Genomic DNA, 24,103 nt, shown 5'->3' on the forward strand with positions numbered 1-24,103 from the left:
ACCATGTTAAAATGTATTCATATAAGCTGAGAAGATGGCTTGGTGCGTAAAATGTTTGTTAATTTTTATAAAAATTAAGAAAGTTTTATTTTAAACATTGCATATCCAGTTTACCCAGACTAAAGTGTGTATCTCAGTAAACTTTTGTACAGTTAGAGTAGCTATTCGGGAGCCATGGAGCTTGTTGGATTTAACACTTTCCACATGATGCATATTTAGTGTGAGTTGATTGGGCCGCGGATCTAGTTAGAGCACAGCTGTCACTGAAGAATAGCTGGCAGGACTTGTTTTTGAGGAGGGCGCATGTAGACACTTGAGCAAGCAAACTTTAATTTCTTCCTTAAACCACTCAGCATCTGTTTCATTACTTACTCTTGGTAATTGTTGAATACATGATTTGTTGAGTTCAATTTGAAATTGAAAGGCCATTCCCTCTTGCACTGGAAAGAACATAACCGGACAGAGTGAGTGATGGGATAAGGAGGTGACGTCTCTGTCCAGGCTGTTTTAGAGGAACAGGTAGGGAGGGAAGTGTATAGACTAACAGAAACTAGGAACTTCCACATGAATAGGAGCAGCTCTCTGGAGATGAACACAGGGCCAAGTACGATGCTTGATCTCTTGCCATGTTTTCTTTCTTCCTTTTCTCTGTCACATACTATGTGAAGTTAGGCTAATTATGAGTCTATTGAGAGAAAAAGGGAGCCTTTAAAAAGCTATACTGCCCAGGTGATGAGCCACAGGTATTTAAAGCCTACTGAGAAAGGAGAATCAGTCTTCCCCAGGGATGATACCCTTGATTAGTTATCCAATATCAAGTGGTCAGCCCTGAGAAAGTATGCATGAGCAGAGAGGCGGAAAAAAATGAATATGGGAATATGTGTACACACGCATGCGCGCGCACACACACACACACACACACACACATACGTGACATTGAAAGAAAAGCAATGAACTTGAGAGTTGGAGGCACACAGGAATTGGGGTGATGATACACTCATGAATTTAAAAGATTTAAAACTTCTAGTGGTTTTTTTAAAGCATGTAACTTCAAGCAACTGAGCAGGTGTGCAACTTCCACGCTACAGGAAAAAGGAAATAAATATACACTCTGGTGTGCAAACATCCCTCTGCCATGAAAAAAGGAGGCAGCGTAGAAAGGAAAAAGGAACACGGAAAGGTGAGATGTAGGAAGTGCACATATTAGTAAGAAATCAGATAAAATCATGTTGTGCAAACGGGTTCAGTTAAAACATAAAAATTGATAAATTGAAAGAAATTCAGTTAGATACTGTATAGGTATCTAATTAAAATATGAAGAACATTAGAAATAATATAGTCAAGAAGTGCACAATATGAAGAGTCAAGCAAAATGTTATGTCCATCTTAGTAGTAATGTAAGATTAATAGTAGAAATTATTATAGGTACACCTCAAATGATGTAACTTTTAAAGACAGAAAACAGTAACACAAGTAAAGGGGCAAGTAAATTTAGGTACAGCTCAGTGATAGGGTGCTTGTTAGTGTAGCTGAGGCCCCAGCCGGGTCTCCAGCACAAGAACAACTAACAGGTTAGGCACAATGGTGCACTCCTTTAATCCCAACAATCAGGGAGGCAGAGGCAAGTAGAGCTCTGTGAGCTCTGTGGTCTATAAAGGGAGTCCAGGACAGCCAAAGCTACCTAGAGAAATCCTGCCTTGAAAAAAAGCAAAACAAAACAATAAAAACCAACTAGCAGACCTAGTCATAGTAGAATTTACCTCCTTTTCAAGCATCCGTTTAATATTTATGAAAACTTGACTGTGGGGACAATGGCTCAGTGGGCAAAGAGCTTGCAAAAGCATAAGAACTTGAGTTTGACTCTCTAGCACCCACATAAAAGCTCTGTGTAGCATCAGTAGGATGAGCAGCTGTTGGGTGGTTTGCTGATCCCTCAGCCTAGGTAAACCTTTGAGCTTTGGATTCAGTGAGACTGTGTCATAGGGAACAAGGTAGAGAGCAATAGAAGATGTGTAGTCTTGTCTCCACGCGTGAATGCATGAGTGAGTGTGTACACATGCGCACACACACACAGTTTTTATTAATTGACTATATCCTGTGTTGAAAAGCAGGTCTGAACAAATATTCAAAGTTGATAATTTATATAGTTTTGTTTGTTATGTCTAGAGCATAGGAAGTAGAAGTCAAACCAAAAATGATTGGGGGATTCTTATATCTTTGAAATGAAAAATCATTCCTTATCTTGTAGCTGTCAACTTAGTGATACTTGAACGGTAATGAAAATACTTCTCAAAGCCAGCTTAGCTCTATATGTATATATAGACCAAAGGGAGGAGGAAGGAAGGATGCAATGAGGAAGTGTCCATTTCAGATTTGGAAAACAAACAGATTAGACTTTACAGGAAAAAAAGAAATGAAAACCTAAGATTAGATATCAACTAAAAGAAGAGTGTATAAAATGAAATGAACCAAAATATCATTTAATAAGACAACCTAAATCATTGAATCATTTACTGAACTTTTACCTTTGTGACTGAGTTCATTAGAGCAACTATGGCTTGTGACTGTGATCAGCTCTTGGGCTCACCTGGTGCTTCTTAAGATAAGCACTTTAATCTTTAATTAACATAGCATTTCTTCTATTCCATTGTACTTGCTCACAATGCTACTCTAGTTTCTAGAGGTCAAAGGAAAACAAATTGCAAATAAAAATAATACAAAGAAATGGGAGAGTTGTAGACATTTTTTTAAATGGTTCTACTCCAGTGACAAAGTTCACAGTTGATGTCTTGCAAGACTGGCAGCGTAGATAACTAACCAGGAAGGAAAAACTCCTCAGTATAGGGCTAGAGACAGCTTAGTGGCTAAGGGCACTTCTTATTCTTCCAGAGGGGTTCACAACTATTCATAACTACAGTTCCAGGGGGCCCAACACCCCCTTTTGGCCTTTTCCAGGCACCAGACCTGAATATGGTACACAGATATACATGCAGGCCAACTCTCATGCGCATAAGAAGCAAAAAAAAATTTTTTTAACCTTAACAGTTGTAGATTGACCAATACTATAAAAGATAAACTTTATTATTTAGGAGACTATAGACATATTTCTAAGAAAGGCCACCACAGTATATCAAAATTGACAATACTACAGTATAAAAATATCAAAATTAATGAAACTGAGGCCATCACAGTGAGCTCTACCGAGCATTTAATAAGAAATATCACTAGTTTCATGTAAGCTCATCCAGAGAGTTAGAAACATTCCAACATGTTTGGGGGCCAGAATAACCTTAATGTCCAAACCTGAGACCCTCATTATGAAAGAAGAAAATTATAGACAGGATACATTAGATAGGATACATTCCTGGATGTACTTTTTAATCTTTTAAAGTTCTATTCATTTTTATCTTTATGTGTATGAGTTGGTTTTTTTTTTTTTTTTTTTTTTGCCTGCATGTGTATCTTTGTACCACATGCATGCCTGGTGCCCGAGGACACTAGAAGAGGCTTTGGATCCCTTGGGACTGGAATTATAGACGATTGTGAGCTACCATGTGGGTGCAGGGAATTGAACCCAGGTCTTCTGGGGAAATAGCCAATGCTAACTGCTGAGCCAGCACTCCAGCCCAATGAATGATTTTTTTTTTTAATAGACCACCAAAATGTTGGGAAACTTATTTCAGGAATATTAGGTTGGTTTAATGTTTTAAAAATGGACCCTCTGTGATCTGTATATAAGATACTTTGATTACCTAAAACTTTTATCAACCTTGTTCTTTAAGCTAGCAGCAAGTTGAGAATGCTGAACGTTTGGGAACTCAAGGTGTGCTGTGTGAGTAGTAAAGAAAAAAACGTAGTTGGAAAAGAAAAAAAATATTCGCAAGTGACAATGACAGTGTACATAAGCAACCCTAGAACAGTCCCCAGAATAGTTATGAAAACCAATAATCAAGAAACAGTGTTGCATGCCAGGCGTGGTAGCACACGCCTTTAGTCCCAGCACTTGGGAGGTAGAAGCAAGTGGATAGTTGTGAGTTCGATGCCAGCCCGGTCTACAAAGTGAATCCAGGACAGCCAAGGCTACACAGAGGAACTCTGTCTCGAAAAACAGTCTTGCTGGGTAAAGGTTGATAAAGAAAACTAATTATGCACTCACTTACTAGAAACAGAAAGTTAATGTCTAAAAATGTGCAAATTTATAGAATAACCTAGAAGTAGCCTTCAAATAATAAAAGCACAGTGGAGAAAGTTTTCACATTCTTGCGAGAGATGAAAGAAGACTTGATTAACTGAAGAAATTAGGCCATAATTCATAGTTTGGAAGTTCCAGTAGTTGGTCCCAGTGCACACTCTACCAAGCATCTGAAAAGTTAGTGACACATATGCAGGGATGGAAAGTGGCCAGGAAATAGCTAAGACACTCTTGAATCCAGTTGCGCCAATTTCTGAATGTAGCAAGGGATGCGGCGTGTGTGTCCTCGTGGACAGCTTAGCAGTGGCGTATGTGTGGGCAACAGCAAGCACACTACAGACCTTGACGATACAGCGTGCGGTAAACTTGAGATTTGTGGGGCTGGTGCAAGCATGATGTTGTATGGTGTTTACAGCAAGCTAGCTGTTCTTACCCAGTAAGCAGAGGTGTGCTCTTCCTAGCGACCTTTCACAACTGTGTAAATCCTAATGCCGGAAGTTTCTGTTGAGCAGTGCTAATGTTTTGTTTATACAGTTACTTTTGTCACTGCCGTTTTCATAAAAAGTTTAGACTCCTTGCCTAGACTTGTAGAATTTTATGTTAAAAGTAGGAATGGAAAAAAGAAAGGCAAATAAGGATGCATGATTTAAGAAATGTCATCTTAAAAAGTGTGCTTGCATGCTTGGTGTAGACTGGAAACCTAGTTTGAGTGTTAATGTTGTAGCAGCAATGTGAAACTGTTACCCAGTTGTCTCTAGAGACACAATTTTTTTTTCTATGAAAATAAAGTAAGACTCTTTACCAAGTACTCTTGTTAAAGGACAGTCTTTGTTTTGTAGAAAAGATTCGTGGTTTGCACAGTATCCAGTGCTGGGTTAATTCTTTTCTAAATGTTGTTGATGGACAGCTCAATAAAATACCTTTATTTAGCTAGATTGTTTTTTATAGTTTGTGTTGGTATGTGTGAAAATTCCATGTAAAGCAATGGTTTACATCCATTTGCCAATAAAGTTAACAATTCCTAGGTTTTACTTTTTGGTTCATGTTCAAAGGAGATGGAGTATGTATGTATGTTTTTAAATAACTTCGCTATAACTTTAAGTAAGTGAATAATTGATATTTTCTTTCCCCACAGTTTAATTTTGTTGGGAGAATCCTTGGACCTAGAGGACTTACAGCTAAACAACTTGAAGCAGAAACAGGATGTAAAATAATGGTCCGAGGCAAAGGCTCAATGAGGGACAAAAAGAAGGTAAGTCCTTGTGTGAGTGAGTCACTTGCAGTTTTCTAATGGCTCAGCCAGGGTTGCTGTTGCTGCTATGAGGAAAATAAGGGTTATTTAGCTAGCACTTCAACACTGCAGGTTGTCACCTAAGGAAGCCAGGACAGGAGTTCAAAGCAGGCAGGAACCAGGAGGCAGGAGCTGAGGCAGAGGCCATGGAGGGGTGCTGCTTACTGGCTTGCTCCGTTTGATTTCTTACAGAACCCAGGACCACCAGCCCAGGGGTGGAACCACCCAGTGTTATCTGGGCCCTCTCCCATTGGTCACTAATTGAGAAAATGCCTTACAGCTGGATCTCAGGGAGGCATTTCGTTAACTAAGGCTCCTTCCTCTCTGATGACTCTTAAATGGCGTCAGATTGACACACAGAGCCAGCCAGTACAGAGGCCAAGCTCTGCATCTCGTAGATCTTAGGCACGGTGCCCACAGCGAGAAACTTCAGAGCCATTTAAGATATCCTGATTTCCTTGTTTATCATTTTAATTCAAGAACTGAATTATTGATCACTCCAGCATGATAACCCACTTTGACACAATTTAGAAACTACGAAAAAGAATTTGACTACTATGTTTTATGTGAAAATACTCAACTAAAACTTGGGGGGAAGACAGTGGCATTTTGTTTTTCATGACAGATTCCAGGGCCTCAAGTTATACTGTTCAAATACTCAACCACAGAGTTGTCATCACCAGGACTTTAAGTTTCAGATGCAGTTTTACATCCCAAGCAACATCCCTCTCCACACACCTTTAAAAACATTTCTTTTTTGAGATCATACCTTGATAAGTTGTCCTGTCAGGCTTCAACCTTTTTGTCATCTTACCTCACTTTTTGGGATAGCTGGAGTGGCAGGCATAACACTGTGCTCAGCTCCCAAAATATTTATTTTGATAGACCCTAAATGAGATTGGCCAGATGAATTGGGAAACTCAGTTTTAGCAATATTGTCCTTATTAAAATCAGTTTTTTAGACATTTTACTTTAGTAATGAATCTGCTTTCTATTTTTAACCTGTACTTCTACCACTTCTGCTACTTTATTTGGATTATTATTGGGATTGTTTTGTCATTTAATTTAATTATTTGATGTTGAGCTATCTGCTTTAAATGTTGTTATTAGGAAGATTTTATTTGCCTTGTTGTCTTTTATACAGAATATTATGAGGTTGATGTTTAAACATTTCTGTTGGGAGAGTGATTTATACATCCTATGGGTTTTACTACTATTGATTAAAACTGTTATTCTTAAAGGTGACTTTTAAAAAATACACTTAAAAAAGAGTTATCATGATAAATCTGGGGTCAGTTTATGTTAGGACACTTGGTGGAGTTTAAAGCCACTCACCAAAGTATTGTGACTTAGTTCTGATGAGTAGTCTCTTGAGCCTCACAAGCCTACTACACTTAGCTCCTTTGTTCACCATGAAGGGGTGGGTAGCTAAGAGGTTTGAAGGAAAATCTTTGATCATATCTTTAATAGTGTCTTTATTATATAAAGATATTTTGTGGGAATTATGTGGTATTTTTTCTTAGAACATCTTTAGATGTTCTATTTAAAATTTTAAAATAAAAAATTTAAACAAACATTCAGAATTAGGTGTGTAATCTTCTGAAGTTTTGGCTCCCATGAATGATTGGCCTTAGGGTGTCATTGGCTTTAAACAGTATTAACGTAGCTGCCTAAGGACATTGAATGAAGTTTAACAACCTACGAACATACAAGTCTTCGACAAAAACACTGGTTTACATATATCCACTAGTTAAGAAATACTGTTTCTTAAAGGCAATACTGTTCCCCCTTTTAAATTGCTGTTAATTTGAGTTGGCTTTATTAAGTTCAGTGCTGATCATACAGTACACAGCACATGAGAATTCGAAATTAGAATTGTGTTTTTAGATACAAGCAAAGGCTGTTTTCTCCTGTCTTTGGCAGAATAGAATAATAAGAATGAGCGTTACTGGGATCTTGATTCCGGCTCGTGCCATTGTGGTGAGGGTTAAATGCACTATGTATAAATGTAAAGCAAAGAGATGGAGATTAGCAAGTATTTAAACAAAGAGCCATGACGGTGTATTTTGTTTTCAACTACAGACGAGAGGAGGTGCTTATTTAATACAAGAATACTATATTTTACTTTTGTACTTTTCCTGTTGTGGTCTCTTGAGTATCTCCTGTTATTGTAGGGTTTTCTCCACTGCTGGGAGTTTCTAATTCTTAACCTTACTGGTTGAAACAGTTCCCATGTTTTATTTTCTCCTATTGTCTATTGAGATATGAGATTATATCTGTGTACATGTTGTATATATCATATATATGTACACACAGAAAAGATGTCTGCTAGACATATACAAATATACATATGTATATATTTGTACACATAAACAAAACAATAACATAAATGAAAACACATGAAAATAAATTTAGCTGCAGAATACATTTTCAGTGTTGCTAAGATGTTATAGCTAACTTGTTAACTCGAATGACTTGGGGGAAGGTAGAGTTTCCTTGTCCTCTTCTGGAAATGCCACCTTCCAGTTTCTTCTGTTGAGCTGCATAGTAGTAATTCTACTAATTTTATCCTTGTGCATTTTTATGAGGCTTTTCTGGGAAATGACTTTTGGTCACATCATTGATCATTGGTGATAAAAAGTCATCCTTCATTCCCTTCTCTCTTTCTGGAAACTAGAGCCAGCCAAGCCTTTTTAATGAAAATAATGTTGGTTTCCCTGTCAAACCACTCATGTGCTGGGACTGTCCCATAACCTTTACTCATCAACCCCCATTAGTATACATACAGGGAGACTAAAGGAGACAGCTGTGCTGCCAAGGAATGAAGAGAAGACGCACTTACAGAGTATTACTCATCCGAGATCTAATAATGGTGGATTTTAGAACATGAAATATTCAAATATGTAGGGATAGTACCCAAATCTAAACATGAAATTGACCTATTTTTTGTATACCTTTCACATATACCTTTGAGGTAGTTATGCTTTGTGCTGCTTACTTGCATTTTGACTACTACCTGTCACATGGGGCCAGCTAGAGAGAATCTTCTGTTTATGACATGTGAACACTCAGGAATTTTTTTAGGTATTTTGGAGTACTTGATAATTATTTCTCAGTAGGGAGCCTCAACTTATGCAGTAATTCCCTTGATATTCAGAATCCTACTTCGACTTAAATCTTAAGCTTTCTAATAGAAAACCATGTTTTTGAACAGAATCCAGATACTTTAGGGGAGAGAACGCCATTGAACAGAAAAACTGTCTTTTGCATATAGATAGGCACTTACTGATTTTTGTGGGATGACAATTACAGTGGCCAAGCAAGTCTATTTCCAAACAGGAAGCCTTTGTAGGAACAGTGTTTAGATTTCATTATTAACCATCTACAGATCTGTGGGGTCTTCCCTGTCATAAACAGGCAGGAACAAAGGGTCCAAGCCTGTGAATTCCTTCCTTACATCTCAGTCTGCTTAGTCAAATCCTCCCATGGTTGAAGTGTGTAGAGTTGATGTAGCTTGGTCAGGCAAGTCTTTGTTACAGGAGTTTACAAACTCAGCAGTTTTAGTTAGACTCCTGCCCACTAGGAAGGAAGATACAAGGTAAGGGTCTGCCTGTCATCCCAGGACTGTTAAGAGTAGTGGCCAGATAGCATTAGCCTTTATCACTGTCAGCCTCGGGAGCTAGTGAATGCCACTGATCTGTCTCACAGGCTGCAAGATGTAATGATGTGTTCATTCCCCTATTTCAAGCAAAACACTTCTCTAAATAGAAGCCCACCTATCTCCCTGGGCAAATTCGGCTGCATTACATGCTTTTTTTTTTTTTTTTTTTTTTTTTTAAATAAAGAATGTGAGCTTTCAGCTGGAAAAAAAAACACACACAAAACTGGTACAAGCTTTAATTTTTAAAGTTAACCTTGTTTTTTGTTGTTGTTGTTGTTGTTGTTGTTTTAAAATGTGTATTTGACCATCTTTTGGAGTTGTGCTTTAAAAAAAAAAAACTAAAGAAGCAAAATAGTATGATTTATAAAAAGCTACAGAGGTATACAATAGAAAACATAGGTGCAGTTTTTAAATTTCTCCTTGAAGTACTTAGTAGAACATTTTACACTAAGATAACATTCTTAAACAAATGGTCATATACATCTCAGATGAAATATTTTCTTACTTTAGCAATGTATTGGATTAATTAATCTATTCTGGTTTTTACGTAGTTTATTTTGTTATTATATATAATACTATATGAGAGTTGCAAAGTGTCACGTGGACTTAAAACATGGCTCAGTGAATAATAATATCGGTAATCAACGATGTGAAGCCTGGCAACCTAAGCTTGGTCTCTGATACTCACGTGGTGAATGGAGGTGACTGTTTCTTGCTGGGCACAGGCATGCTCACACATACATAAACAAATACTAAATGTAATTTACAAGATTGAAAAACAAGCCCATTATTCTTGAAACTTCTTTGGACAGGTTGGGGTGTTTTCTAGGTTGTTCAAATAATGGTTCATACGTACACATCTTTTATAGAAAAAGTGCATCAAGCTAATTGTAATTTTAGCTTTCTCCTTCGGTATCATAGTCTGTCCTCTGACATTTTGCCAGGTAGTTGTGCTTATATGCTGAAGGATAGGAACGTGCACTCATACACATTCTAATAACAGTAACAGTGTGTACAGACTAAATTTTCTTCATTTTTAGGAGTACAGGGTTGAGGTGCCTTTTGTCTGTCTGTCTGTCTGTCTGTCTATCTATCTATCTATCTATCTATGGCCTTAACAGACAGTGCCATAATTATCTTATACAAATATAGCTCCAAAGAACTTGCTTTATTGATTTTGCTGAATACTCTGTTCCCAGTAAATAATATCTTAAGGACAGGCATATTTTTAAAGCATTTTTTATTTTTTACATATGTATTTATATATGACTGTTTTCTTTTAAAACATCTTTTCTCTGGGAAAAATTGAAACAACAGGTCAGCCAGCAGCCTAATGAACTGTTACTTGACCATCAGTCAGCACTCCCACCCTTTTCTTTTTTCAATAGGGCTTTTTCTCATTTCCCTCCCTATTTCTCCCCACTATGTTAGGTTATTTGAGGAGCAGCTTTAAATATTAGGTTGCCCTAAAATAGACTCTGTAATAATAATAGTAATATGTTAATTTTTTATATCACCAAATATGTAGTCAGTACTTATAGTCATGTCCCATCAATTGTTGAAATTATATCTAGGGCTAGGTGCGTCTGCACTCGTCCTTAATACTGCGTTACATAGGCAGAGGCAGGCAGATCTCTGTCAGTTCAAGATCAGCCTGGTCTGTACAGTGAGATCCTATCTCAAACCAGCAAACTAAGTAAATAAACCAAACAAAACAAAACCCCCACAGCCCATAAATTACATAATTACATAAATTAGGAATTGCTTATCTGCATTGTGACTGATTGCTACTGACCCTTTTAATCCAGTGGTTCTCAATTTATGGGTTGCGACCCCTTTGGCGAACCTCTATCTCAAAAAATATTTACATTATTATCTATAACAGCAAAATTACAGTTACAAAGTAGCAACAAAAATAATAATATATTTGGGGGTCACCCCAAATGAACAACATGGAATGTTTTATTGGATCGCAGCGTTAGGAAGGCTTAAGCCATCCCTCTGCTCAGCCCCATTCTCCCTTCGTGCTCCATATAAAAGGACTGAAAGGACATAGTGCTCTGTAAAGCTTTCATTGAAGTGCTGGGGAGTGGACCCAAGATGTCTTCTCTACCACTGAGCTATCCTTAACTGTGATTTCTTTTAAAACAAAGATGGAGTTTATTAAAAAGAGGTTTTAATATAGAATTAAGCACAGACTCTTCAGAAGAAGGGTGAGAGAGACAGGTAAGGGGATATGTATGTTTTCATAGGGCAGGCAGGGAAGAGTAGGAGGGTGGAATCTGGACCTTTGTGTGAGGGACTGTGATTTGTTCTGAGAATTCTATGGCTGGCTACATTTTTGTGGTAAAATTTTTCATAGCTGTCACCTTTGTTTCTTGGGTATTTCTAGTGAGAAGAGTTTAGTTATTGAGATCTTTACCTGCCATTATTGCTGTTTTATATATCAAATCTGATTTTAGCAATCAGTGATTATCTTCTTGAATTTTGTTTTACTGATTGCAAAACAGGTCCTATTTCTTGCTTGCAAGATAGAGTGTTTATGTTAAAAGCATGAAGAGATGCTCAGTTCTGTATGCACTAGCTCTTACACAGTGAAGTGGTTTCCAGACACGCTCCAAAGGTGAAGAACAAGGCGTGCTTTCCTCTTCATTGTCATTGCGAATGCATTCTGACAGTTGTGATGGGGCTCGGTTTACTGCACCTTTTTTTTTTTTTCTTAATTTGGTCACTGATATAAAATGTTGATTCATTTGTCCTATGCTAAGATGAACCAATCTTGGAAAAATACTACTACTGGTGATGTTGCCAACGAAAATAGGTTTACCCTGTTGCTCTTACTCGGATGTATCCCACTATATATATGAATTACTATCCCTTAGAAGACTCAGAACAGTAGTACTTAGTAATAGCATGTCAGTCCATGGAAAAATTCATTTGTTGTAGTTGGTTTGGTGTTTTAGTTGTTGTTTAAACTATTGTCTTGATTTATACTTTAAGATACTTATATGCTTCCAAAATAAAATCTGTCTGTGGGGAAACTTTCATATAATTTTGCTTTTGTCTCTTACTATTGGGTAGAATTTCACACTTTAGTTTTTCCTTTAGTCTTATTTTGTAAAAACTTTTATTACATGTATTTAGGGCAGAGGACAAGGCATTGGGCTGTGTGCCACGATGTTCATGTCGTAGTCTGAAAACATTTTTCTGGAGTTGTCTGTGTCCATCATGTGCGGCGTAGAGAGTGAACCCGGGTTACCAGGCTTGAGTTACTGGTGTCTGTTGGGCCACCTCACTAGCCCAGACCTTTCATTCTCCCTCATCCTTCTGCTTTCTCATCATCACCTCCTCTTCCTTCTTATCCTCTGTACAGTTAGGTAACAGTTGCACAAATCCTCAGGTGTATTTGAGACTTTGAGAATTTTTCACTAGTTCCACAGATTGCAATGTATTCAATAATTTCTATACCCCTCTCTCTCTCTCTCTCTCTCTCTCTCTCTCCCTTCCTCCCTTCTTTTCTTTTACCTGACACCCTCGTTTGATACCACTGAATAGGAACACATCTACATAGATAGTGTTCCTTTTAATAACTGTATCACATTCACTGTGGTATAAAGCCACTCAATTATATCTACTCTTCTGCTGTTATACATATGAATAATGCTGATTGATACATCTTTTATGTTTGTCTTTACATGTAGTTACCAGTTTATATTTGGAAAATATATAAAAGCAATATTTTTTTATTAATTTCTCAATTGCATCACCAACAGAATTAAACTTCTGTATGTTATGTAGGAGACTGAGCATCTTTCATTGGCATTGGAAAGAAGGTAATTATATATAATTATGCCTTAGACTGTTTAAGTTACGGCTTTTTCAGAGAATCCTTAGTTAAAAAAGACTGTACCAGATCTCATTATAGATGGTTTTGAGTCACCATGTGATTGTTTGGAATTGAACTCGGGTCTCTGGAAGAACAGACACACATGCAGGCAGAACACTATATATATATTAAATATATATAATAAATCTTTAAATTAAAAAAAAGTTGGACATGCTAATGCACGCCTTATGTCTCATCACTTGTGAGGCAGAGGCAGGCCGATCTCTGTGAGTTTGAGGTCAGCCTGGTCTGCAAATCGAGTCCAGGACTACCAAGGCTACACAGAGAAACCCTGTAGATAGACAGACAGACAGACAGACAGACAGACAGACAGACAGACAGACAGACCGACCGACCGACCCACCGACCCACCCTGCCTCTAAATAAATAAATAGGTAGATTGATAGACAGACAGACTACCTTGTAAGGAATACTTTTTCTCTCTGTGCTTTCTATTCTTACCTTACCACCACACCACAACCCACTTCCTCCTTTATTGATTACTTTTTTAAAAATAATATTTTGGGTGAGTTTTTTTGAGCAATTTTATACACATATACAACTTACCTTGGTCATATCGGCCCCAAGTTATCCCTTTCCACTCACTTTGGTTCTCTCACTACATCTCTTATGTACCATAATGTCACTCTTTTTAAAAAAGTATTTATTTTTATACTATGTATATCTTTTTGCTTTTGCTTGCATGTATATCTGTGTACCGCGCGTGAGCCTGGTGCTTGTAGAGGGCAGAGGGAGTGTCAGATTGTCTGAAACTGGAGTTCTGAGCCATTGACCATTGTGAGTCTCCAGGTGAGTGCTGGGCATTCAGCCCGGGTCCTCAGTAAAAACAGCAATTGCTCTTAACCACTGAACCACCTCTCCAGCCCCATTTTTCTTTTTTTTTTTTTAAAGACTCACTGAGTTATTAAATTAGTGTTGCCTACATGTGCCTACATGGGATTTGGTACCATCCACTGAAGTGTGGTCAACATATTCAGTGGCCATATTTACCATTTATTTACTTTTTTTTTCTTGAGGCAGAACTCTCTGTGTCACTGGTTGTCCTTGAACTCACTGAAATCTACCTGCCTGTGCCTCCTGAGTGCTGGAAATAAAGGCGTGTGTGCCACCACACTGAGCCTATTGATAATTTTTAACAAGATGAATAAATGAGTAGGAACTGTTAAAAGATTTTCTCATTTAAGTGTTACTTTTTAAGTTGTGAATGCTTAAGTAGTAGTGTTCAGCCATGAAGACAGGTTGGTTGCTATGGAGCTGTGACTGTGGAATTGATGCTGTTACCTTCTGTGGCTTAGAGCGTGGCTAGGCTAGTAAGTTAGTCTTACTATCTTTCTATGGTGATGGCTGCTTAGTTTTTACTACTTCTCGTTGTAGTTAATAACCATCTTCTAAGATTTTTGCCTTAAAATAGCTTCCCAGTGGGTTGGTTGCTTGTTGACAGTTAGCAAAGATAGCAATGTAGAAGAAGCATCACAGTGCTTGTACATTATGCTGGTGGAATTCAATGAGCTCTTTCGTAGGTTGAAGGCTTTATGGATACTGGATGATGGATTTCCAGGCATTAGAAACAAGATTTACTGTGGGTGGGTCAGAGTGCTTTGATTGCCTTAGTAAAAGGTTTAAGACACAGTTGGAGAACCTGTGTTGACATTGAAGACACAGCTGAATGCTGTGTTAAAATAACTTATTTTTCATTGGGAAGCAGCAGTTTTAACGGTATGTTAATTATTTTAAAAAGATAACTTGATACCTTTGGAAGAGATAGGCTAAAAGGGCCAGCCACAATGATCACGAAGCCTTGGATAACCCGCTTAGGAATCCTGTAGTGAAGTTAGATGGCTGTCTTTGAGTTGTCAGTTCTTTGGTCTTTCATCTTTTTGTGGGTAGAAGTTTTATTTTTAGTTAGCACATAATTGATACATTTATGGAGTACAGTATGGCATTTTAATGTGTGTATACAAATTGTAACCATCCAATTAACATCACATCTCTTTGTGCTAAGCAAATACGCCACATTCAGGATCATCTATCTTAGCATTCCTCTGGCCTTAATAACACATTAAATTAATAACACATCTCTGAGTCTTTTCTGTAGTCCACAGTGCCAGTGACTTACTTACGTGCTGGCTGGTTTTATGTCAGTTTGACACAAGCTAGAATTCTTTGAAAGGAGAGAACTTCAGTTGAGGAAATGCTTCCATAAAATCCAGCTGCGGGACATTTTCTCAATTAGTGACTGATGGACTAGGACCCAGCCCATTGTGGATGGTGCCATCCCAGGGCTGTTGGCCCTGGATTCTCTAAGAAAGCAGGCTGAGCAAGCCATGGTGATCTAGCCAGTAAGCAGCATCCTCCATAGCCTGTGCATCAGCTCCTGCCTCCAGGTTCCTGCCCCTCATGAGTTCCATCTCCTCATTGCTTTTGAATGAAATGTTGATTGCTCTTGTTACATGGAACTGTGAGTGAAGTAAACCCTTTCCTCCCCAAGTTGCTTTTGGTCATGGTGGGTTTTTATTTTTGTTTTTGTTTTCCAGACAAGGTTTCTCTGTGTAGCCTTAGCTGTACTGGACTCACTTTGTAAACCAGGCTGGCCTGGAAGTCACAGAGATCTGCCTGCCTGTGCCACCGTGCCAGCTCTGATCATGATGTTTCATCACACCAATAGTAACAGTAACTAAAGACACCTTAGTCTTATATTTTTGGTCAGATGGGGAAATCAAATGGTTGACTTTTAAAACAGAAATAAACCTGCTGTGTTGGTTACATTTTAAATCACTGTTGTCAGGTAACAGACAAATGTGGCGTTAGAGAGGAAGGCTGTACTCTGGCCCACGGTGCAGAGGATAGAGTCTTATAGTACCCTCCATCTTGGAAAGTACCTGGTGTGTCTTGCTTTTCCCATTTCTGCCAGTGAGGAAAACAGAGGTCAGGTGAAAATAGAACCACGTATAACCCCTAAGCCCACCATCTCAGTAGTCTTCGCAAGCTATGCCTTACCTCCTAAAGGCTTCATATCCTCCCCAAGCAGTGTGACTGAGGTGGGGGCGGCAGTGGGGAATGTGTTGAGACACATGAACCCATGGGAGATATTTCAGGTTGAGGCCCTCTTAATATTTGTTCTTCTGGAAAAAACTAAGTTCATTTTCTTCAAACCACCTATGGCTAAAACAAAACAAAACAAAAACCAACCAAACAAACAAACAAACAAAAAACTACTCTAAGAAAAAATCAGATTCACTGGAGACAATCTCTTTGTTAAATGTAGTAAAATTAGCTTTCAGAGAAACTATGTCATCAGACAAAATTCGGCAGTCAGAATGCTTTTTAAAGTTTTTGAAGTATGCTTGACTTAACCTATTTATGAGCTACAATGTAGCTTGGGGCATGGTCTCCTAGTGTTTCAAGGCTGTCAGCTAGCTCTTACAGAGCTGTTCCCTGCTTTTGTTCTCAATAGTGTTTAAAAAATAGAAAGTAACTTTAGAATATTGACTGGGTTATTTAGCTACATTTCTGTTTACATGTTCACTGTGACTTGGAGGATTTCAAACAATTATTTTACTTTGATGTACAATCATTGAATTTGTGACAGTTTTTAAAGTCTAAAAAGAGCCAAATGAGAATTACTTTTGTTCATTAAAATGAATATTTTAAGTAACCTGTAAAACTTACTTAATTACTCTGCCATAGATCTAATATCAGGATAAGTTATTTGCCCATGTCTAATGAAATCAAACATGAGTTTTTTAGTAAACTGAGAGTCCATTTTTTCACCAGCTGGCTCTTAATGAGCCTTTAAAAATTAAGGCTTGATTGGATTACAGTCAATTAAAGAATATTTGAGTAGCTTGTAGTTTGGTTGTTTTCTAGAAGGTTCTGTTCACTGGTGACAGAAGTGTTAGGAAGGTGCCACTTGTCTGTATCATTGTGCTGTATTGCTTCATTTTCCTTTTCATGTCGTGTAATGAAGAATTTCAATTAGAAAATGTCTTTAGATGCTAGTGCAGTGATGTAGGCCTGTGATCCAGCACGCAGGAGGCAGAGGCCGGTGGATTTCTGAGTTGGAGGCCAGTCTACTCTACAGAGTGAGTCCAGGACAGCCAAGGCTACACAGAGAAAACCCTGTGTTGAAACAAAACAACAACAAAAACCTTTAGCCATGTTAACAGCAAATTGGTAGGCAGTTTCATGAATCTAGTCAGCCGCTTTAATCTATCCTAGTAGTTGTATTTTTCATTGAATCCTTTAGCTGTGAAATACTATTACAGTTTTTTCTTGCTCTTCTATTTTAAAATGTTTGATTTTTAAAGCGCTCCTGGTTGCTATAAAATTAGCTATCAGAGAAATAGGCTTTAAAAAATTTTTTTTATTAATTTATTCAGATTACAACTCAATTGTTACCCCATGATTTGTATCCTCCCATTTCTTCCTCCCTCCCTCCGGCTTTCACCCTATTCCCCTCCCCTAGGTCTATGGCCGAGGGGGTCCTCCTCCCCCACTATATGGCTGTAGGCTATCAAGTCTCACCTTGGTAGCCTGCTTATTCTTTCTCTGAGTGCCACCAGGCCTCCCCACCAAGGTGAGGTCGTCAAATATGGAGCACCAGAGTTCATGTCAAAGTCAGTCCCCGCTCTCCATATAACTGTGGAGAATGTCCTGTCCATTGGGTAGATCAGAGTAGGGGAGAAGTAGACTTTTAAGAAGTAAAGAATTCTTTTTATTTTAAAGATAATTAATTAATTACTATGTATTTTTTGCGCTGGGTATTGAACCTGTGGTATCTTGCATACCAAGCAATGTAAGAGTTAGGATGATATCATTGCCTACTTTTTTCAACAGCTAAAATGGGAACTCTTGGATATTCTAATAATTTTTAATGATTGTTGTCTTTGAAACTAATAAGTTAATTTCTGACTGGTGCTGTCTGCTCATCTAAGCTGTGAGGTCACTGAATACTAAGAAATGAATGACATAGAATGTGGGGCATCAGATTTAGCAACAACAACAAAAATGTCAGAAGCAGGAAAAGCAGTTAGTTCATCTTTTAAAATACACGTATATTTAACTTGTAATAGGCTTTTATGCTTAGTATTTAGGGAGGTGGATACTGATTGAAATTCATCTTTTAAAGTCCTAATACCCCAATACAGTTCATTGTTGTTTATATGCTGATGTATATGTATTTTGTTTACTTAATATGATTGTTCTTTTCTGTTGTTTTTCATTATATATATTATTAGTATGCTGGGCTAGCAATCAGTCAAGACACAGACAGCTGTTATATTATAAAATAGCCTTGGTTAACCTGGGTTCAGGCAGATATCAATCCTGTGAACTACTTCCCACAGTGAGGCAGGTTTCCCATACCTGCCCCAATCTCATGCAATCTGCTTCTAATATTTTCTATCAAGCTGCCTCCCATCCATAATCGCAAATACTTGCTAATGTTCTTCATCTGGGCCAAATCTCCATCCACGCTGGCCAAGTGCTTCTCTTCTGTCTAACCCATGGCAGCCTTCTTCTCTCTTTGCTTCAGGTCTCTCTCCTTCTTCCCTGGATTCCTCTGTCTTTCCAAGCCTGGGAACCGTAGCCACACCCATTTCAGTTGCCCTGCCCAGGTGATTGGCCTTTTATTGGTCAAAAGGTGGGTCACAGAGACAGCAAGCAGTAATTAGCATCAAGATACATTAGCCCACCCTCCAACACTTTTCTTTTGCTTGAGAATATTAAATCTAGATCTACTAAAACACTCTGAGTATGATGGCACACAGCTTTAATCTCAACACTGGGAGGCCGAGGAGGGCACATAGCGCTCTGAGTGGAAGACCAACCCAGTGCTCATAGCCAAGCAACATTTCACATGATGATCTGCCTTCTGCAACACATGGCAATGCTCAGGTGAGGAATCATCTCAAAATTAAAGAATAGTAACTTATTTTTTTGTTTTTGAATAGTAACTTAATTAAGGGGTCATTTTTTTCTGCTCTGAAAATGTGGCTTTATAATTTCCTTTAACTCTGACTTAAAATTAAAAAAATTATACTCATAGATTAGGTGTAAGTGTGATAGTTAGAATGGAAACTGGAGAGATGGCGTCATTGCTAAGAGAGTGTACTCCACTTGCAGGGACTGAAGTTTGCAGCACTCAGGTGGCTCACAGCTGCCTGCAGCTCCAGGTCCGAGGCATCTAAAGCTGCTTCCGGATTCTGCAAACATATGTTCTCACATGTGCATAGACACACACACACACACACACACACACACACACACACACTCACACTTAAAAATTTTAAAGACAAGCTGGACATGGTTGCACACACCTTTAATCCCAACACTTGGGAGGCAGAGGCATGCTGATCACTGTGAGTTCGAGACCAGCCTGGTCTACAGAGTTCCAGGACACCCAATGGCTATTACACAGAGGAACCTTGTCTCAAAAAACCAAACCAACCAACCAACAAACAAACTTAAACAACAACAGCAAACCAAAATAAATTTTAAAAATTTAAAAAGACATATATATATTTGTACAGTGAACTTCTGTGCTCCTTAAAATGTGGGTTTGGCATAATTTTAAAAACACTTTGTAGGTTTTTTGGGGAGGGACAACATATAGCTGATCATCATCCTTTGCAGTGACACTATTTGCAATTTCATCACTGTTAAAACATCTTTTTAAGTCAGAGATGAGTTGCATTTAGTCATGGAAACATGCAGGATGACAGAAAGGAATCATCTAAATGTTGTTTTTTCTGCCTGGGACAGGACAGGACGAGGCACTGCCTTTATGCTGTAGTGCTCCACAACACGCATTGTTGTCTGCAGGGTCTTTATTTAGTCTCCTGTGCTTCATGCTTTCCTGCTTCCCACTGGTGATTCTCTCTTCAGGAGTTCCACAGGCGTGGTACTGAGGAGCTTGTCTAGTAGTGTTTTTGAGAGTAACAGGCTGACACCTTACGGAGAAAATATTTGCATCAGAAAAGCTTAGACAGTTGTTTCCTTCTTGTGTTGATGGAATCAATGGTTTATATATATATACTTTTAAAAAAGTTTCTTTAAGCGGAAACATAATAAAATGTGGTTATTTATTGATTTGTTAATAAAAATGTTGTGACCAGTAAGTAATTCATGTATTCATTTGCCTAAGAATCTTTTTTCTGAGAGTAGGGATCTAGTATTAACCGTTGCTGGTGATTTTAGTACACATAGTGAGAACTGACTTTACAACCCTCCCTCAAGTGTATAAGCTACAGCTACAAATGTTTCTATGTAACTGACAGCTAATATAACTTGATTTGCTTATGTGCTGGATAATTTCATGTCAGCTTGAAGCAAGCTAGAGGTGCCTGAAAGGGAGAGAACCTCAGTTTAGGAAATGCCTTTTCCTGTCCCTTGTGAGTTCCTGCCCTCATCGCTTTTGATCATAATAGATCTGAGAGGATAGAAAGGTAATCTTACATCTCAGTTTGCCCAAAATAGCCTAAGCTATATCACTGACATGATGTAATTATCAATAGCTTCTCATCATTCATTCCCAGAGCACTGGGATTTGATTAACCAATTACACAGCACTCAGCCTGTGAGATGTGAAATGCTGTTTCCAGGACACTTGCCATTTCATTAGTTAATGGGTTAAACTAATAGCAAAGGATTTTCGTGTTAGGTTTGTCTTTTAAATATGTGCTCTAATCTTTTCATTTATCTTAACGTTTCCATAGTAAATGTAGTTGTTCAGAAATACTTCACAATAGATTAGAATTTACCACACATTTTTAAAATACAAGATTTATTTTGTAGACTATCAGCAGAAAATACGCCTGCAGTGAAAAACTAACACCATTTTTATACACATGCAGAAGAATTTTTAAGTAAAAAATTATATATATACACGCTGTGGGGTTAGGAGTCACTTGGTGGCAAATAAACATTGGTAATTGTCCAGTGAGGCTTCTGGAGGTGTTAGGAAAGGGTGCGTTCTATTGTAGCCACAGGTTAGGTGCATGCAATCACAGAACGATCTGTCACACTCTATTGTCCTTTCAGTTATACGACACCTTATGATAAATTGCTGCAAAAAAATATTCCAAGATTCTTGATGTTTGTCTTTAGTCTTTGAAATTTCCTCAAATTTTTGAGTGCTGACTTTGTACAGTTAGAAACTAGTTTATGTGGTTTACTCACACGGGTGTTGCTAGAGACTTATTACTTGCTGTTAAAATAGTCTTAAGTCTGTGCATATGCATTTTTTTGTTTTGTAAAATTCTAGAACCGCATTGATCAGTAAGGTCTGTTCCTGCAACTGTAAGAGATTATGTGAGAATAGGTAATGTGTGATGAATAAAAGGTTACTACTTTTGAGGCTGTTTTTTGAGGGCTGCACTCCATAGGAGTCTCCACTGCTCTTATCTTCCACCAAAGAGAAATATAGTTTAAACAGATGAAAGGAACAAATAGATTCCCTTATTTCCCTCCTTTGAAGGCCAGAATACCTCCTGAAAGGTCCAACTTGCCACTGTTATGTTGAGGATTAAGTTTCTCATTCATGGATTTGGGGCAACAAATCTAGACTGCTAGAAAAATGGGGGCCAGTGAAGAGAGGAGCAGCTAAACAGCTGCATAATTCACTTGAAGTCTTCATTGGTGACAGACACAGGATTCCTTCTGTAGAGGAGAAATAGAATCTATTTCTACTGATGAGATCTTGTTGTTCATGGGTGGCACTTTTGAGAAATCTGTGTAGCAGATCTGGAAAATAAAAGTTGAACCGTCTAATGCCTTCTTAACTTGGTACTTCAAAATAATTTTAAAATTGAAAGAACTCGATGACCATCATTCACCTCATCACTAATGCCCTCACAAGTCTTTTAACTCTGGGCTGGGTTTTGATTTTTGGGGAGGCAGATACAAGAGTCAGAAGTCTTTGTTGTCGTGAGGTATAATTCAAGACAGAAAGCAAACAAGAACGTCTCAGTTAGTGTCCCTATTGGGTCATTGGTATTTGGCCTGGGTAGAGTTCTTTTAAATAAGATCACCAAAGAAAGACGAGAAAAGGGACAATTTAAGTTGTGGATGCACACCAAGGATGGTGATGGGTCCATGGGGGACCTAAGGGGAAATGAATGGGCAGAAGCACTCAGGGGAGCATAAGATGGAAGTGTCCTTGATAGAGCTGGATACGTGTGGTTGGAGAAGAGGGGTACGTGTGCGTGAGTGTGCGCGTGTGCGTGTGTGCGTGTGTTGGGGATGCTAATAAAATCTCTTTATAGTATTGCCTGTAGATGACTCAAGGAATTTGAGTATTATTAAGAGTGATGGTGTCAGGTACAAATTTTAGAGAGTTCTTTGGAATAAGGAAAGGATCTGTTAGGCTGTTGTAGTCATCGAAGTGGGAGATGGAGTCTTGCTTTAGATTTATTTGAACACTTTGGAGACAATTTCAGCTTTCACTGGGTTTCCAAATCCAGTATCAGTCTCTGAATAGACAGCATAGTGTTTCAGTTGATTGTGTTATTTACTTGTGTTTGCTTACAAAGACGATATTCTCCAAGGGTAATAATTTATTTTTTGATGTCAGTGAAATGTGGACATAATTGATATTTATTTTTTCCTAAGTTTTCTTGTTTGTTTTGTTTTTGGTGGGGGAAGCAAGAGGAAATGGATAGCTCAGTGATGGAGCGCTTCCTAGAATGCACCAGACCTTAGGTGTAATCTCTGTGTGTAAGACACATAAATTTAGTCAATTTCTTATTTTCTGAGGTATAGGAGTGTCCAATAAATACAGAAGGAAAACTTAAATTGCAGTTTCAGAGGCCTGAGCAAATAGCTCAGTCAGTAAAGTACTGGAGAACCTCAGGTCAGTCCCCAGGACACACCTTAAAAGGGGAGAAATAGCCAGGATATGGTGGCATGCATTTATTAATAATCCCAGTCTTGGGAAGGTGGAGGCAGAAAGGTACCTGGAACTCAATGGTTACTCACCCTGGAGTATTTGACAAGCTCCAGTTAGCCAGAGACCCTGCCAAGGTATGACTGATGGATCAAGAACGACAAGCAAAGTTGTCCTCTGGCATACACATAAACAAATGTGCATGCACTTGCCCGGACATACATATATATTTTCACTTTTGTGTAACAAATTACTATAGCTTAAGTTACAAAAAAGAAAATAAAGCCAACATCACTTTGAATCATACTTAAGGTTAAGAAGCAGAATTGAAATTTGAAATTAATTACCATGTGATAGGCCAAAAGGTTGCTATATTTTACAGATAATATGGATGATCATAGTAATTTTCCAGGTCATACATAAGTTTACTTAAAAAAAAATCTTCTCTCTAAACTGCATGATTCTCCACGTGATAATGCTATAGAGTTTATAATGGTTTTCAGTCAAATGGCTAGATTATTTAGTAACCATTTGTCATTATTACTGGCCCTGTGTCTGTGTGAGTGCTATGTTTGTAACATGGTGTGTGTCTCTGTGTGTGTGTAGGTCAGAGGACAACTTAGTGGAATTCGATATCTTGTTACATCTTTACTTGGCTTCTGGGGACCAAACTTGAGTTGGCAGGCTTATATGACAAGCACCTTTACCTGTTGAACCATCTAGTGGACCCACGTTTTATTGTTTTGTTTGTTTAGCTTATTAATTATTGATATTAATTAATAGGAATACATTTTATTTTTTATTGAAGGGGTTTAGACACAGTTTCTCTGTGTAGGCTTGGCTATCCTGGTCTCCCCTCTTAGACTAGGCTGGCTTTGAACTCACAGAGATCTAGGCGCCCCTGCTTCCTGAGCACTGGGATTAGAGGGGTGTGTTACCTCCACCCAGCCTAGGAGTATAATTTCAAAGACAGGTAGGTGTTTACTCTGTAGCTCAGGCTAGCCTGGAAATTACTAAATATAATTATAATTAGCTCATGATGGCCACAGACTAAAGACAGTTCTCCTGCTTCAACATAACCTATTACGTTTAAATTACAAACATGAGCTAAGACAGTACACATTTGGCTTTAAAATTGTATATTAAAAAGTAATTTTACGGCAAATCGT

General features: G+C 38.1%; 1 protein-coding gene across 8 annotated transcripts in view; it reads left to right on the top strand.

Moving 5' to 3' along the window:
* Qki (QKI, KH domain containing RNA binding) overlaps positions 1-24,103 on the top strand; it is a 1,257,190-nt gene that overhangs the window by 38,431 nt on the left and 1,194,656 nt on the right. For all 8 annotated transcript variants that reach the window (XR_007832573.1, XM_051164117.1, XM_051164118.1 and 5 more), the window contains exon 3: positions 5,328-5,444. Coding sequence is in view for 7 of the 8 variants with exons in the window: in XM_051164117.1 (XP_051020074.1) it covers positions 5,328-5,444 (117 nt within the window). In the remaining variant the exon portion in view is untranslated. The remainder of the gene's footprint in view (positions 1-5,327; positions 5,445-24,103) is intronic.

Source organism: Acomys russatus, chromosome 21 (assembly GCF_903995435.1).
Source record: "Acomys russatus chromosome 21, mAcoRus1.1, whole genome shotgun sequence".
NCBI lineage: Eukaryota > Metazoa > Chordata > Mammalia > Rodentia > Muridae > Acomys > Acomys russatus.